General features: G+C 40.7%; 1 protein-coding gene across 3 annotated transcripts in view; it reads left to right on the top strand.

Moving 5' to 3' along the window:
* The first annotated feature begins 1,413 nt into the window (after window positions 1-1,413).
* The window catches only part of spag9a (sperm associated antigen 9a), a 180,369-nt gene continuing 164,591 nt past the window's right edge, over window positions 1,414-17,191 (top strand). For all 3 annotated transcript variants that reach the window (XM_060901600.1, XM_060901601.1, XM_060901599.1), the window contains exon 1: window positions 1,414-1,895. In XM_060901600.1, the coding sequence (XP_060757583.1) occupies window positions 1,596-1,895 (300 nt within the window). In that variant the 5' untranslated portion in view covers window positions 1,414-1,595. The remainder of the gene's footprint in view (window positions 1,896-17,191) is intronic.

The following is a 17,191-nucleotide window of genomic DNA, read 5'->3' as shown; positions in this document are numbered from 1 at the left end:
TGTAATCTGCTATAAGATGGGAGAAACAAATGAAGTGATTCTCGGAGAGGACATTTTTTTTGCCAAATCAGAATCCACGACTTCCATAGTGCTTTTAAATATAAGGCTGTAAGCTTTGTGTTAGTTGTCTCTAATATTTATGTCCCAATATCTTGACCACATTTTAGGATGAAAATAATCATTTTAGATATGTTATTTTATATTGAAAAATTAGCTGTCTCGGAGAGGACATTTTTTTGACACAATTACATACTAATTTGATCAAAATAGTCTGAAAACTTACTGGCATTCAACATTAAAACTTAACTATTTTTCCAATGATATGGAACCAAATATTTATTTTATGGTATAAAGAATGATTTAAGTGCATCCCTTTTGGAGCTACCTGTGGTCAAAAAAGCACTTTTTCTAAATGACACGAGTAATTTTGCTAAATATGACATATATTGCCATACATTCACCAAAAATAACGTCATCACCAAATTTTTTTTACATGGTAAATCACTCACAGAAATATTTAACCCTAACTTTTAAGATTTATGTAATTTTATTAAATGACAAATTCCCATTCACTTTTTTTTTAGATAATTTTAACACAAACCTACCAAATAAACCTTACATGATTCATATTCATTAGTGTCATAAAGATTATATATTTTGAATGCATAATCCTCGGGTTTACGTATTTAATATTAATAAAGTATAACTACTCTAAATGAATAATAATGAGAGTAGTTATTTAAAATACATAAAGTATATTGTTTGAATTGCATAATAATCTGGTTGCATAATTATTATGCAATTCAAACAATATACTTTATGTATTTTAAATAACTACTCTCATTATTATTCATTTAGAGTATATAATATACATAAAGTATATTGTTTGAATTACATAATAATCAGGTTACCTATAGGTAACCTGATTATTATGCAATTCAAACAATACACTTTATGTATTTTAAATAATTACTCTCATTATTATTCATTTAGAATCGTTATACTTTATTAATATTAAATACGTAAACCCGAGGATTATGCATTCAAAATATATAATCTTTATTACACTAATGAATATGAATCATGTAAGGTTTATTTGGTAGGTTTGTATTAAAATTATCTAAAAAAAAGTGAATGGGAATTTGTCATTTAATAAAATTACATAAATCTTAAAAGTTAGGGTTAAATATTTCTGTGAGTGTAGAGCTATCACAGGGCTACAATAAACAACCAAGTTTATTTAGTTAAGCCTTTTGATATTGAAGATAATAAGTGTCAGATGTGGTTTTAGCTTGCGTCCCCTGATTGTAAAACAGCCCGTATATTATTGTCTCAGTGAAGACAATCATGTCGCGCGCGCTTTGAGGACATGACGTCACTGCGCGACGGCGTGGTCAGCTGTTGTGAGCCGAGACTCCGGGAGGAGAAGAAGATTCCACGTAAGAACGGTCCAAACGGCGGTCACTTCCAGGCAGAGACTGTGGGGGTTTTGTGATTTTCCTCTTCCACGTTGACACCCACAGAGACCTCAGAGAAGCTGGTCGCCGAGAAAGTGATACAGGGCCCCTTTGTTTTGCGCCAGCAAGGGAAAGAAAATGGAGCTGGAGGACGGAGTGGTGTACCAGGACGACCCGGGCACGGCGGCGATTATGTCGGAGCGCGTGTCGGGCCTGGCCAGCTCCATCTACCGCGAGTTCGAGCGCCTCATCGGTAAATACGACGAGGACGTGGTGAAGGAGCTGATGCCGCTCGTCGTGGCCGTGCTGGAGAACCTGGACTCGGTGTTCGCTGAGAACCAGGAGCACGAAGTGGAGCTGGAGCTGCTCAAAGAGGACAACGAGCAGCTCATCACGCAGTACGAGCGCGAGAAGGCGCTCCGGAAACACGCCGAGGAGGTGAGCGGCGCTTCTCCTTTCACATCCACCGGATACATCAGCCTCTTTGTTTTGCTTTTGCACATCCTCCACTCGGTCTGTGCACGTGTGTGTGTGTGTGTGCTGGGAATGCTCGCAGGCCTTCCAGAGAACGGAAGTTGGACGCTTTTTTTTAGCATACGTGCTTTGTTTACATGTTGTTTTCCTGCCTTTCTTATTAATCCCCGTGCTGCACATGGTTTAGAGGCAACTGCCGATGTCTTCTAGGCAAGGGATCGAACGTGGTGACACTAGACAACTGTTACTACTTTCAGATTCTGTTCGTCATGCTGTCAGAAGGCACAGCTTGAGGGAGAGAGAGAGAGACTCTCTATGATTGAGCAGTGTCTAGCTAGGCCACGTAAACATCCCAAAAAACATCACTTGATTTGCTGTCTCTTATATTTCCCATCCAGTTTGACTTGAAATCCATCCATCCGTTATTTGTAGCCGCTTACTCCACACAGAAAGGCCTTTGCTGGCTGCTGGGCTCGAACCCAGGACCTTCTTGCCGTGAGGCGACAGCTTGATTTTAAATCCATCCGTTATCTGTAGCCGCTTATCCTGTTCTACAGGGTCGCAGGCAAGTTGGAGCCTATCCCAGCTGATTATGGGCGAGAGGCGGGGTACACCCTGGACAAGTCACCAGGTTATCGCAGGGCTGACACACAAAGGCAAACAATGATTCACACTCACATTCACACCTACGGTCAATTTAGAGCCACCAATTAGCCTAACCTGCATGTCTTTGGACTGTGGGGGAAACCGGAGCACCCGGAGGAAACCCATGCAGACACGGGAAGAACATGCAAACTCCACACAGAAAGGCCCTTGCTGGCTGCTGGGCTCGAACCCAGGACCTTCTTGCTGTGAGGCGACAGTGCTAACCACTACACGACCGTGCCGCCCCTTGATTTTAAATCATTTATCTGAATATAATATACTTTCTAGCAAAATCTTATCATAAGGGAGTCTTAAGGTTTGATTTATTGTCTAAAGCAGGGCTCTTCAACTAAATCTTGTAATTAAAATTATAAACTGTCTATACGTATAACAATTTGAAATGCTTATGCTTGTTTTGAAATTTAGTTTGAAATTGACATAGGGATACTAAACTCATACTTATCTGTCTGTTTATCTTTGTGTTCAGTTTTCATTGTTGACTTTTTTTTTTTTAAACAAGCCATGTTATCATTTCACTAATCAGACCTAATGGGTAAATAAAATGACAAATCCATGACAACTCTCCCCTTTCTGACCTAACATAGCTCATCTTTGGCTTGATGAGCCGCTAAATAATTTACACAAATGCGTTTGATTGGATAAACTCCAGTTTTCTCCCACGATTTAATGACATGCAGATTTGATCAACTGGCCATAGGTGTGAATGTGAGCGTGAGTAGCTGTCTATCTCTCTGTATGTTAGCCCTGAGAGAGAATGAATGGATGAATGAATGAATGAATGGACAAACCACAACAGAAGAAGCTGTTACAGAAGCTGTTACAGAAGCTATCAAAGTAGTCGCTGAACTACTTTTCTTTTGTTTATCAGGTCTGCTGCAGGAATTTTTCAACTGTTTAGTTTAGTTCATCTACATCCATTTGATGACACCTGATCTAAAGAGCTGTTATGGCCACACAGGTTAACGTTTGGGCATAAAATCACTTTTTGTAATATTTGGACAAATTCTCCTCAGATTTGTGTAGCTGGCAGTAAACTGTCTGCGCGGAATAACCACTCCTGTCTTTGTGGCTCCCGAGGATCAGTAAACAAAAAATAGTCAGTCATAAATAATAAAACAGCCAATCCTACTTGCCTTTCAGTATTCAGGTGTTCTAGCTTAGGCAGGGCATGTGTGTGTATTTTGCAGTTGTGGTTTTAGAGGAAACAATGAAAGGGAGGTTGTATTGAAATTATGAATCTCAGAACATCTAGTTCAAATCAAATGTAATCCACAGCAAAATTATTGACTATAGCTTTAAAGGGGAACAGTCATGTTTGGGTCTTACTTTTAATATTGGAAAATGCTGCACCAATCCATAGCTTTTAAAAATTGCCGTAATTACAACCAAAACTCTAGACCAACCCCCAAGATGACATTCATTCATTCATTCATTCATTCATTCATTTGTTCATGTTCAGTAACCTCTTTATGTTGGTTAGGGTTAGTGTAGATCTAGAGCCTATCTCAGTAAACCTGGATGCAAGGTGGGAGAATTCACTCCGGATGTACACCATGCGCGCACACACACACACACACACACACACACACACACACACACACACACGGGCAATTTAGCATAGCCAATTTGCATGTTTTTGAGATGGGGCGGAAACCAGAGAACCCTGAGGAAACTCACTTGAATATGGGGAGAACATGTGAATCTGCACACAGACAGTAACCCAAGTTCAGAATTGAATTGGTGATCCTGGAGCTGCGAGGCAAAAATGCTACCTGCTGTGTCACCGTGCTGCCCAGAAGCATGCATGGTCAATTTCAACACTTTTATATAATATCTTACAGTGTCGATGGGAAAAGTATGCTATCACAGAATACTTTATTCACCTCAAATCCAGTTCTTCAGTGATAGTGATTTATCTGTTGACAGTGCCTGAACAACAAGGCTCACAGAAAGCTAGCAGACTGTAGACCAGAAATCTTTTGGCTTAACATATTTGAACAGAAGCAAACCTTAGTCAGTGTACTCAGTGGTGTGTTTTCATAGAAAATCACTTTAACTGTCTTTCAGCTGTATGCTATATATACAGGTTTTACTTCCTTCCTTCAACAGCACATGTGAGCTTATTGACAGAATTAGCATCAACATTTGCAGAAACATCTTACCAAAGTAGCAATTCTACACAGGACAAAAGAATCCAGTACTACATCACACAATTTAGGCTGAAGTCTGCAGGTCTGTATGACGATGACAGACTATCATATTAGTTATCAAAATAATAGTACTGAAGATAATGATGTGATTTCAAACAGTAATGTATCATTCATTCATTCATTCATCTTCAGTAACCATTTTATCCTGGTCAGGGTCACAGTTGATCTACATTTAAACAATTATTCGCCGAAGGTGAAGTGAATATCGGTGAATAATAACAGAGACGAAGTCGAGGTTATTATTCACCGATATTCACTGAACCTGAGCCGGTTTTAGTATAAATACACAGGTGATTATTTTTTAAAAATTGTATTAAAAATAATTTATTTCAAACTTCAGAAGTAGCATGCAAACGTAATAAAGGCGCGGTGCAGACTTGTCACTTATCGATGCCGACTTTATTTTGAAATCGATAAAATACGTAAATCACAATTCCACCTTACCTTCCAGTAGTTTTAGACTAAACTTGGTAGCATCTTTAGTGCTTTTAGGAACAGCATTTACTTTCATTATTTGTAATGGCCTCTGCATGCTCTTGCGACAAGGCTTTCGCAGATAGCTTTTCGCAGACAGTTGTAATTTATCGTTGAGCGGGGAGTAATAGGCGTGCGCGATGTTATTCACCGCCACAACGCAAGGGGGCACGAAGTCGCGAAATCGCTAGGAGTAGTTGGTGGGTGTGGTTAGTGGAGTGTTTATCCTCCGGTTACTTATAATGACTAGAACTGGAGTCGTATAGATGTACGTACTTCCTCACTTCCTCGATCAACCGCTCTTCGTGCTGCTCCATCTTTGCTCGTGTTTTTAAAAATGGCGGTCGTGAAAACAAACCAAACCGGGAAAGTAGGGAAGCAGAAGTGCGTGTACAACGGATGTAGAGTGGACCAATCAGAGCCCTCTTGTCTGCGACGCTGTCTGCGAGGCTTCTGCGGTCATCACAATTTTTGGGAGGTGCGCGCAGAGCGTCTGCGAAGGGGGGGGGGCTACGTAGACGCCATCTGTGACGCCATCTGCGAGGACTGCGTTGTCAGCATAAATTGGCCTTAATTCTTCCTCCTTTATGGTGACAAAGCGATTGGCTGCCATTTTGCTGAGCCACTCGAGGTGATTATTGAGAACTAGTCCGAATTTCCCAACCAATCACACGTGTGATTTTCTATAATCGCCTGTATATTTATACCAATATAATAGCTTAGATATTCTCATTTTGTAGCTAACCACTACACGGTGGTGTAGTGGTTAGCGCTGTCGCCTCACAGCAAGAAGGTCCGGGTTCGAGCCCCGTGGCCGGCGAGGGCCTTTCTGTGCGGAGTTTGCATGTTCTCCCCGTGTCCGCGTGGGTTTCCTCCGGGTGCTCCGGTTTCCCCCACAGTCCAAAGACATGCAGGTTAGGTTAACTGGTGACTCTAAATTGACCGTAGGTGTGAATGTGAGTGTGAATGGTTGTCTGTGTCTATGTGTCAGCCCTGTGATGACCTGGCGACTTGTCCAGGGTGTACCCCGCCTTTAGCCCGTAGTCAGCTGGGATAGGCTCCAGCTTGCCTGCGACCCTGTAGAACAGGATAAAGCGGCTAGAGATAATGAGATTTATTTATTTATTTATTTATTTATTTATTGCTGAGGCACAAATGCTTTTTGCTTTTAAGTAGGGCTAGGATTAGGCAATACAACAAAATGATATCAGTATTGAAATAAATTATCGTGATATGTTAAAGTCTATAGTATATTTGTATCAGTTAATTTTTCCTCTGAATTGCTTGCTAAATATTTATTTAGGTTGATATTAGATAAAAAATATGACTTTTCATGTTTTTCTCATATGAAAGTGGCAGTGCTAGTTGGTACTTTGCTAGCAAACGTTCTAAATTTCCCATAAAATAATGAGTAGCTTCTGTCATGAGGATGATGACGTCACTGATGTATAATGAGGAAGATGATGCAACTTCCTTCCTGTAGTGAGTCTGCAGTGGGATAGTTCGCCAAGTTTTGCTACAATCTGTAGTTTTAGCTTGTTGGCTGTCCAACTTACTGAAGCTTCGTACTATTTTTTCCTGCTTTTTCCTAAGAGAGCCACATGGTCACGGTTTCAGTTTGGGGAGTTCCGGCGAACATGGCCATACCGCTCTGTTTCTGAGCAGCTTGAATGACTCAGCACTCTGAATGTCTTTACTGTGTCACTCCTTCCAGCTTCACTCATTCACAGTCCTCACAGACTTACCGAAACTCTTAGTAGGGCAGCAGCAGGCTGGATTCTGTTTCAATTGGAGCTCAACATGACTGTTAAGGATTTAGACCAATAGACTTGGAAGAAGTGACATATGTTAGATTAAAACAAAATATGGCATCTCATTTAAAACAGGCAAAAATAGACTGTGTATTTCTGGTTATTTTCAGGTTTCACTAACATTCAGTTTATTTCTAGCTATTAAAGACCATTAAAGCCACTTTTCCACTACCAATGCGGCTGAGTTGGGCTGAGCCGTGCCGTGCTGAGTCGGGCTGAGTCGAGCTGAGTGGGGCTGTTGGAGTTGCATTTCGACTACAACCGCGCTGAACCGTGCTGGCTGGAAGTGGGTGGACACATTGGGTGGAGTTAGCGAAAGTGGGTGGACGTCACGTGATGTCGTTAGGCGGCGCAAACAGTGACATCAGTGGCCTTTTAAGCGGTAGTCTCACGACCCGGATAGTAAACAATAAACATGGAGGACATGGAGTCGTTAGTGTTGCTGGTCTTGGTGCTGTGGCTTGTTGTCACCGACAATGCCAACAGATACTGGCAAGAGCGTATAGATGAGGCGAGGCGCATAAGGCTTCAGAAATTCTCGTAGTTCGTAATTCTTCTTCTTCCGGGTTTACGGTGTTTACAGATCCCAGCGTGCTCGCGGGGCGTGTGTGGGCATGTGAGGACACTCCTCCTCACCAATCAGTGCACAGGGGAGTGTCTCCTCATGCCCCTAGCCCCACTCGGCTTGGTTTGGCTCGCTTCAGCCCCACTCCAAAACCGTGCGAGTTTTGGGTGCTAAGCAGGGCTGAAGCGAGCTGAGTCGTGCTGCTCTGAGGTAGTCGAAACGCGAGCCGTGTTGGGCTGAAGCGAGCTGAAGTGAGCTGAAAAAGGGTAGTGGAAAAGGGCCATATTTCTATGATTATACAGTGCCTTGCAAAACTATTCATCCCCCTTGGTGTTTATCCTGTTTTGTCACATTACAAGCTGGAATTAAAATGGATTTTTGGGGGGTTAGCACCATTTGATTTCCACAACATGCCGACCACTTTAAAGGTGCACAATGTTTTTTTTTTTTTAATTTTTTTTATTGTGACCCAAACAATAATTAAGATCTGGAGTGTGCGTAGGTATTCACCCCCCTTTCGTATGAAACCCCTAAATAAGAGCTGGTCCAACCAGTTCACTTCATAAGTCACATAATTAGTTGATTAAGATCCACCTGTATGCAATCAAAGTGTCACATGATCTGTCACATGATGTCTGTATAAATCAACCTGTTCTGGAAGGACCCTGACTCTGCAACACTACTAAGCAAGCAACATGAGAACCAAGGAGCCTCCAAACAGGTCAGAGACAAAGTTGTGGAGAAGTATAGATCAGGGTTGGGTTATAAAAAATATCCCAAACTTTGAATATCCCAGGGAGCACCATTAAATCCATTCGAGCAAAATGGAAAGAATGGCACCACTACAAACCTAACAAGAGAAGGCCGCCCACCAAAACTCACAGCCTGTGCAAGGAGGGCATTAATCAGAGATGCAACAAAGACACCAAAGATAACACTGAAGGAGCTGCAGAGATCCACAGCAGAGATGGGAGTATCTGTCCATAGGACCACTTTAAGCTGTACACTCCAGAGCAGGGCCTTATGGAAGAGTGACCAGAAAAAAGCCATTGCTGAAGAAAACACATTTGGAGTTTGCCCAACAGCATGTGGCAGACTCCCCAAACACATGGAAGAAGAATCTCTGGTCAAATGAGACAAAAATTAAACTTTTTGGCCATCATGGGATGCTGTGGGGATATTTTTCATCTGCAGGGCCAGGAAAGCTGGTCAGGACTGAAGAAAAGATGGATGGCACTAAATACAGGGCAATTCTGGAGGAAAACCTGTTTGAGTCAGCCAGCGGTTTCAGACTGGGATGAAGGTTTACGTTCCAGCAGGACAATGACCCTAAACATACTGCTAAAGCTACACTGGAGTGGTTTAAAGGGAAACATTTAAATGTCTTGGAATGGCTTAATCAAATCCCAGACCTCAATCCAATTGAGAATCTGTGACATAATTTGAAGATTGCTGTACACCAACGCAACCATCTAACTTGAAGGAGTTGGATCAGTTTTGCCTTGAGGAATGGGCAAAAATCCCAGTGGCTAGATGTGCTAAGCTAATTGAGACATACCCCAAGAGACTTGCAGCAGTAATTATAGCAAAAGTTGGCTCTACAAAGTATTGACTTTGAGGAGGGTGAATACCTATGCACACTCCAGATTTCTGTTTTTTCATCTTAATTGTTGTTTGTGTCACAATAAAAAAATAATGTGCGCCTTTAAAGTGGCAGGCATGTTGTATAAATCAAATGGTGCCAACCCCCCAAAAATCCATTTTAATACCAGCTTGTAATGTGACCAAACAGGACAAACACCAAGGAGGATGAATACTTTTGCAAGGCACTGTATATAATATATTAAGCCACGTTAGACAAAAAGAGTTGCTGACAGTAGCATTCACAGACTGATAAAAGGATTAAATATCCCAAGTCATGGTAGCATATTGAAAATGTATGTACAAGAGGGGGACAAATAATAAGTCCCCTTGGTGTTTGTCCTGTTTTGTTGCATTACAAGCTAGAATGAAACTAAATTTTTGGGGTGTTGGCACCATTTGATTTACACAACATGCCTACCACTTTAAAGGTGCAAATTGTTGTTTTATCGTAATGCAAACAATAATAAAGATGACCCCCCCCCAGAAATCTGGAGTATGCATAGGTATTCCCCCCCCCCCCCCCCCCAAAAAAAAAGTCAGTACTTTGTAGAGCCACCTTTTGCTACAATTACAGCTGCAAGTCTTTGGGGTATGTCTCTATTAGCTTAGCACATCTACCTACTGGGATTTTTACCCATTCCTCAAGGCAAAACTGATCCAACTCCTTCAAGTTAGATGGGTTGTGTTGGTGTATAGCAATCTTCAAATAATTATGCCACAGATTCTCAATTGAATTGAGGTCTGGGCTTTGATTAGGCCATTCCAAGACATTTAAATGTTTCCCTTTAAACCACTCCAGTGTAGCTTTAGCAGTATGTTTAGGGTCATTGTCCTACTGGAATGTAAACCTTCGTCCCAGTCTGAAACCTCTGGCCAACTCAAACAGGTTTTCCTCCAGAATTGCCCTGTATTTAGTTCCATCCATCTTTTCTTCAGTCCTGACCAGCTTTCCTGTCCCTGCAGATGAAAAATATCCCCACAGCATGATGCTGCCACCACCATGCTTCACTGTAGGAATGGCGTTCTCAGGGTGATGGGTTTGCGCCCCACATGGCATTTCCCATGATGGCCAAAAAGATCAATTTTAGTCTCATTTGACCAGAGAATCTTCTTCCATGTGTTTGGGGAGTCTGCACGATGCTGTTGGGCAAACTCCAAACATGTTTTCATAAGCAATGACTTTTTTTTCTGGCCACTCTTCTGTAAAGCCCTGCTCTGTGGAGTGTACAGCTTTAAGTGGTCCTATGGACAGATTCTCCCATCTCTGCTGTGGATCTTTGCAGCTCCTTCAGTCTTATCTTTGGTGTCTTTGTTGCGTTTCTGATTAATGCCCTCCTTGCCCAGTCTGTGAGTTTTGGTGGGCGGCCTTCTCTTGTCAGGCTTGTAGTAGTGCCATATTCTTTCCATTTTGCGGTAATGGATTTAATGATGCTTAGTGAGATATTCAAAGTTTGGGATATTTTTTAATAACCCAACCCTGATCTATACTTCTTCACAACTTTGTCTCTGACCTGTTTGGAGGCTCCTTGGTTTTCATGTTGCTTGCTTATTAGTGTAGCAGAGTCAGGGTCCTTCCAGAACAGGTTGATTTATACAGATGTCATGTGACAGATCATGTGACACTTTGATTGCATACGGGTGGATCTTAATCAACTAATTATGTGACTTATGAAGTGAATTGGTTGGACCAGCTCTTATTTAGGGGTTTCATACGAAAGGGGGTGAATACTTATGCACACTCCAGATTTCTGTTTTTTCATCTTAATTATTGTTTGTGTCACAATAAAACAACAATTTTCACCTTTAAAATGGTAGGCAAGTTGTGTAAATCAAATGGTGCTAACCCCCCCAAAATCCATTTTAATTCCAGTTTGTAATGCGACAAAACAGGACAAACACGAAGGGTGATGAATACCTTTGCAAGACACTGTACGTTAGCTAGTTCATCACCCAATTAAAAGATCCAGCTTATGTCTGGAGGAGGAACATCATGTCAAGTGAGTTAAGTCATCAACCTAGATGTTTAACGGAACCATTTTGCCTTGAATATAATCTGTTCTTATTTGGTGACTTCTTTTGAATTTCAGTGAAAAATCAATACAAAGTAATTCTGACTGATTACCTTTATCTTATGATATAACATTTCTATCTTAATGGGAGGCCTAGTACAATTCCAGGGAAATAATCACGAGGCCTCGTGTGTGACTATAAGCCATACATTGCTGAGAAAGAGGATAATATTTTGATGATTGTTTATTCAGTGATACTGTAAACTTTTTGAGGCAAATGTTTTAAATTCTTAGCGCAATGAGGCAACAACTTAAAGTCATCAAAGAATAAAAACAGGTGAACTTTCTGTAAATTGCATTGATGCTGAAATTAACAAGCTGTTGTCCATTTGTAGTGAGGACAGAACTCTGAAATGGTACAATAAACCCTTAGAAGGTCATTGTATGTGAGATTTGTTGTACGCAGATGTGAACATATTCATCGAATTAGAAATGTGTAAAGCATGAAAGCTGCAACTGTGAATGACACAAAGTACATATCTTGGGTGTAATGATATGCTGATAATTCCCTGCATTTGGAGTGTGAAACCACTTGAAAATAGGACAGTTAATATACACTTAGTAGTGGCCTAAAAAGATCTTTTAGAACTCCTTAAAAGCAAGTTTCTAATGATACTGCATAACTGTATCTGCTTTACAAAGCTCATATAATTATATGGCTGTCACATGGAAACCATTTGGAAATCATTGCAACAAAAGCTAATGGTTAACACTGACAACCCGGCTCGCTTATAATAAGGATGAAAGAATGGCATGACCTTTTTGGGAAATTAAAGGGTTGAGTTTTCTTGAGCTTAAAGTGCATATCACGGGTAAATTCATTAAAATATTAAACTTTGGTCAAATATCTGTAACATTCTGCATTCTCTGCAATTTTTTACCTTGCACAATACCAGAAAGATTCAGTTGAAATCAAGCCATTTGAGGCGAATTGGTCCGCCTCTGAAAAAAACTTGGCATTTGGATTTCCCGGCAAACATTGATTTTCGTGACATCATCTGCGGCATGCCTCCCTCTGAATCCTTTGTCAGCGCTGGTTTGTTTATGAGAAAACGACCTGGTGGTTTTCTGCAAATTTCTTCAACGTTATCGTGTAATTATTAAAATGGTTAACAGATGTATCGTAGGAGGGTGTAGCAACACCAATCTTGATGGGATTAGTACTCATCGTTTTCCAAAAGACCGGAAAATGAGAGAGAAATGGGAGCGCTTGGGCTACACAGGCTGTGCACTGAAACCGTGCAAAGCTCGCGCAGCCTGCTGGCGCTTCCACAGGTAACGTCACGAATCTGGCTCCAGACTCCCTTGGGATTTTTCCAGACGCGTTTTATTATTTTATTTATTTTTGCTGTAGACAGATGGCCTTGTGCAAAATTACCCTTCTGGATGAGTGTGTAAAGGGTCATTCTTTCATATAAAAAAACACGAAATTAGTCCAGAATATGCACTTTAAAGAAACCTCCAATGCATATTACCCAGCTCTGTAGTGTGGCTACTCTTCAATAATGGTTGTGTTTCCTGCATGACATTATTCAAGATGTGTGTAACTGCCTTCCAGCAAAACTTCAAGCTCCTTTGAAGACAAGCCTTTATACAGGAGATAGTCTCTAAGGCTACGTTTACACTAGACCGTATCTGTCTCGTTTTCTTCGCGGATGCACTGTCCGTTTACATTAACCCCCCTGGAAAAGCGGGGAAACGGGAATCCGCCAGCGTCCACGTATTCAATCTAGATCGTATCAGCTCCGGTGCTGTGTAAACATTCAGAATACGCGAATACGCTGTGCTGAGCTCTAGCTGGCGTCTCATTGGACAACGTCACTGTGACATCCACCTTCCTGATTCGCTGGCGTTGGTCATGTGACGCGACTGCTGAAAAACGGCGCGGACTTCCGCCTTGTATCACCTTTCATTAAAGAGTATAAAAGTATGAAAATACTGCAAATACTGATGCAAATACTGCCCATTGTGTAGTTATGATTGTCTTTAGGCTTGCCATCCTTCCACTTGCAAGTAATAAGTGATATGCGCTGGGATCACACACACAGCAGCTCAGTCCCGAATCGTGGCTTGTTCACTTCACTCGCGCACTCTGTGAGCTGCGCAGGGCCGGAGTGCGCACCCTCCAGAGGGCACTCGCTGTTCAGGGTGGAGTGATTTGGAGCGCAGGATGCCTGCGGAGCCGAGCGTATCCGCGTATTGGTGTTGCTGTGTGCACGGCTAACGGTTTTAGTGTAAACGCGAATCATTTTAAGAACGTTAATCTGATGATCCGCTGATTCGACGTAATGTAAACGTAGCCTAAGTTAGGGACTTGAGTCACACTTTGACAGACACATGAGTCTAGACTAGTGACATTTCTGCCTGGATAAAAGGATGAGCAAAATGAATAAATTAGGACTGTCAACCTAAATTGGTGCAAATCAATATTCAGACCACAGATTTAACTACCTAAGTGGTGCTTAGGGTTATGTCTGTGGGACATTGCTGGCCAAAGCGTGTCTCAGTTATGACCTGGAATCTTTCTTGCTTGAGCAAGGAGCACTATTAAGACCAGTGCCATTGTCTGACCAATTGTTGTAACCAGGGGCGCCACCAGAAATTTTGGGCCCCATGAAAGATTAGAATTTTGGGCCCCCCAACTTTGCCCACCCTCGTCACAATTGCACTATTGTCATTATTTGACTTTTGATAGCCCATGGACCTTGAGTTTGTGACTTTATTACATTTTATGTATTAACCTACCAGGGACTAGATGAAAACTGGTCAGTGACTAATTCTGGTGCATTTACAATCACAAATGAAAATTCAAGATTTTGCCACATGCCTTTTTGTGCTAGGACAATTGGTAGTGAAATGTGTGATGTGACTGCTAATAAATCATAGAACACGTAACCATGTCAATCACTTGACTGGTGTCCCTTATTAGCAACACTTTAATCTAGCAAACTATATATGGCGCTCGCTCATTAAAAACTTCAATCCTAAAGCATTTATGGGTTGTATTGCTGCTTACCTCCTTCTTCAAAGGGGGGTTCAGTGGTTTGGTAGGGCGGAGGTCCCCCTGAGGCTGAATCTGTGCATATTTAGGGCACCCCATTAGTTATGAAACTGGTTATTAGCACTAGTTATTAGCACCAGCATAACTTAATATTTCATCTTGTTTATTATCACACAAGTCAGTTCAGTTATTAAAATGGAAAAAATGTCACTGTACAAACTGTAAAAGTGTTCTCTTGATGGGCTAATCCAACCACGTTCATACTGTTCATTTACCATTCGCTAATATTTTGAACACACGTGAGCGATAGCTACCTTTCTTTGGGAAAAACTGAGTGACCAGTTGCCTGCCTCTCCGGTCCCTCTCAGCTTTCAGCTGCCTTTCTTTACGTTTTTGACAGCCACTCTTCATATTTAGCGATCATAGACTGTACGCACTCCACTGCTGGCTGGCTGGCTGCTGCACCGCGACACAGCAGCAAGTAGCGTTGCACTGATCAGCACACAGATTTAACACATCGCGCTTCTACCAGAACTGGACCGTACCATTTCGCAAAAGGGGGAGGGTTAAATGACAATATGTTGAAGAACTCAAGAAATAGACAACCTTGTTCAATTAGCTCATTTTACCAGATGGAATATTGCATTGTTGTTATTTCAAAAGTCTTATTAAAATCATTAAAAGCATATTATCAGCCCCTTAAAAGGCCCCATGGCAGTTCTGGGCCCCTAGAATTGTTCTAACCTTTCCCCCCCTGGCAGCGCCCATGGTTGTAACCATAGTAATCCAAAAAAAGGCACAATAGCTTATCTTCTCCCTCAACATTTTTCAATGATATTGAATGTCATATTAAAGAGAAATGTACAGTAGAAGTACATGAGACAACAAAAATTGGACAAAAGTTGGTGTGTACAGATGAGGAGGTATGAGAACTGGACAGTCAAAAGGCTTAGGTGTCTTTAGGTAGAGATGGCATTGTCAGGGGTCGACATTAATGGTAGTCTGACTGTCCGGGACAACCAAATGTTTGGTCCGGACAGTCAAATCCGTATCTGCCTGTCCGAAGGGACAAGTTGAATACTTGTTGAAAATCACCATTTTTATAGTAATTATTCAAGCGCTGCATCAATAAAGTTCCAACAAAACTAGTTCAATCCCCTTGGTGATCCGGCTGTGTTATTGTTTACGAAATTCTGAGGAAGCCGAGTACAGCAGGTGCGTGCGTAAAATAACCACGTCGTAATATCTAATTATACATTATTAAACTTTGAATTCATCGAAATCAGAGAAATTATGATCAAATACCCCAATAAAATAAATATCTGTTGTGAACCTTCATTTCATTCGGACATTCGTTGTATTTTTCTTTTGTAGGGAACACATTAATGATCACAAATGTTGTAAAATATTTCGCGGGAATTTTACGACAGTGCCAAACTCACTTACGGTTTGTTTTCATTCAGAACGTGATTCTGTCACCCTCATCATGTCCAGCTTGTTTTCTTTCGGTTTCATTTCGGCAAAAGAAAGTGACGACAATCCCAAAAAGATAGAAGGATGAACAGAAACCAAACAGTCAAATGAAAAGAAAAGGAAACGCAACTTCCTTCCAAAGTGGCTCAAAAACAGGAATCTCCTTTTACCTGGTGATCACAATGTTTTTAAATCTGTCTTTAAATTAATTTATACTTCATGTTTTACTGGATTAATTAAGATTTAACTTTATTTCCTCCAGAAGCTTTGAATTTGAGTGAGTCTAACTCTTAAAATTGCAGATCAGGTAATGGGGTATAACAACACATGCACCATAATGGGGCATTGGATAGGTTTTGTTTATTGTTACAGTTAAAGTTTGAGTTTTATTGAAAAATTATAAATCTTTAAAGCATAATGATTATCATAACTATACCTGCTTTTTGATAGACTTTGTTAAGCACTTCCCTTTCATTGAACTAGTAAATACATAGTAATAAAAAGGTTATGGTCAGGAAAAGTGAAAAATCTTGCTGCGTGTCTGACTGGACAAGTGGATTAAAAAGTTAATATTGAGCCCTAATTGTAAGAAGCCATTAACCACGTAAAATTAGTTCAACATGGTGATGAAAGTATAAACCAACAGTGTCACTCAGATTTCATAATAGAAAATATCTTGTATGCCACTGAGTATCACAAATTAATGATAAATATTAAAAGGCAAGTTGCTCAGGGTGGATTTTTCCTCTTAGCATTAACTAAAGTGTACAGATAAAGTCTTGAGACTTGACACTGACTTCAAACTCAGAGACTTGAGCTTTATCTCGGACTTCCAAAAAGTGACGTGGTCATCTTTTTATTAGTGCTGTCAAGCGATTAAAATATTTAATTGCGATTAATGTCGCGACTGTCATAGTTAACTCGCGATTAATCGCAATTTAATCGCACATTTTTGTCACATGAAAAACCATTGTAATTCTCTTATCAGCATAAAAAAGTGAATGGACTTGCTTTGTACCAATGGTTTTTTTTTTATTGCAGAGCATAACACGTCTTGTCACAGCCACTGACATCCATAACTTCCATATTAGATGAGAAAACCAAGGGATGAGAAATAAAGTGCATATCACTGTGAAAATAAAAAAATGTTTTATTTTACTCTTCATTAGTTTCTTTTGAAGAGAAGTATTTGCCATAAAAGAAGAAAAAAACAGATAACAAAAATAAAAACATTCATCATACGTTCAAAAACGTTCATCATAGTGTGGCACTGTATTCTCTAATTCTCACTGCTTATAACTCTACACCTCCCCGGTGGAGATGAGCTGGGAAACTGAAGACTGAAGG

Source organism: Neoarius graeffei, chromosome 20 (genome assembly GCF_027579695.1).
Source record: "Neoarius graeffei isolate fNeoGra1 chromosome 20, fNeoGra1.pri, whole genome shotgun sequence".
In the NCBI taxonomy this organism is placed as follows: domain Eukaryota; kingdom Metazoa; phylum Chordata; class Actinopteri; order Siluriformes; family Ariidae; genus Neoarius; species Neoarius graeffei.
Note: the sequence above shows the minus strand (reverse complement) of the source record. Positions and strands in the feature narration are given on the sequence as shown.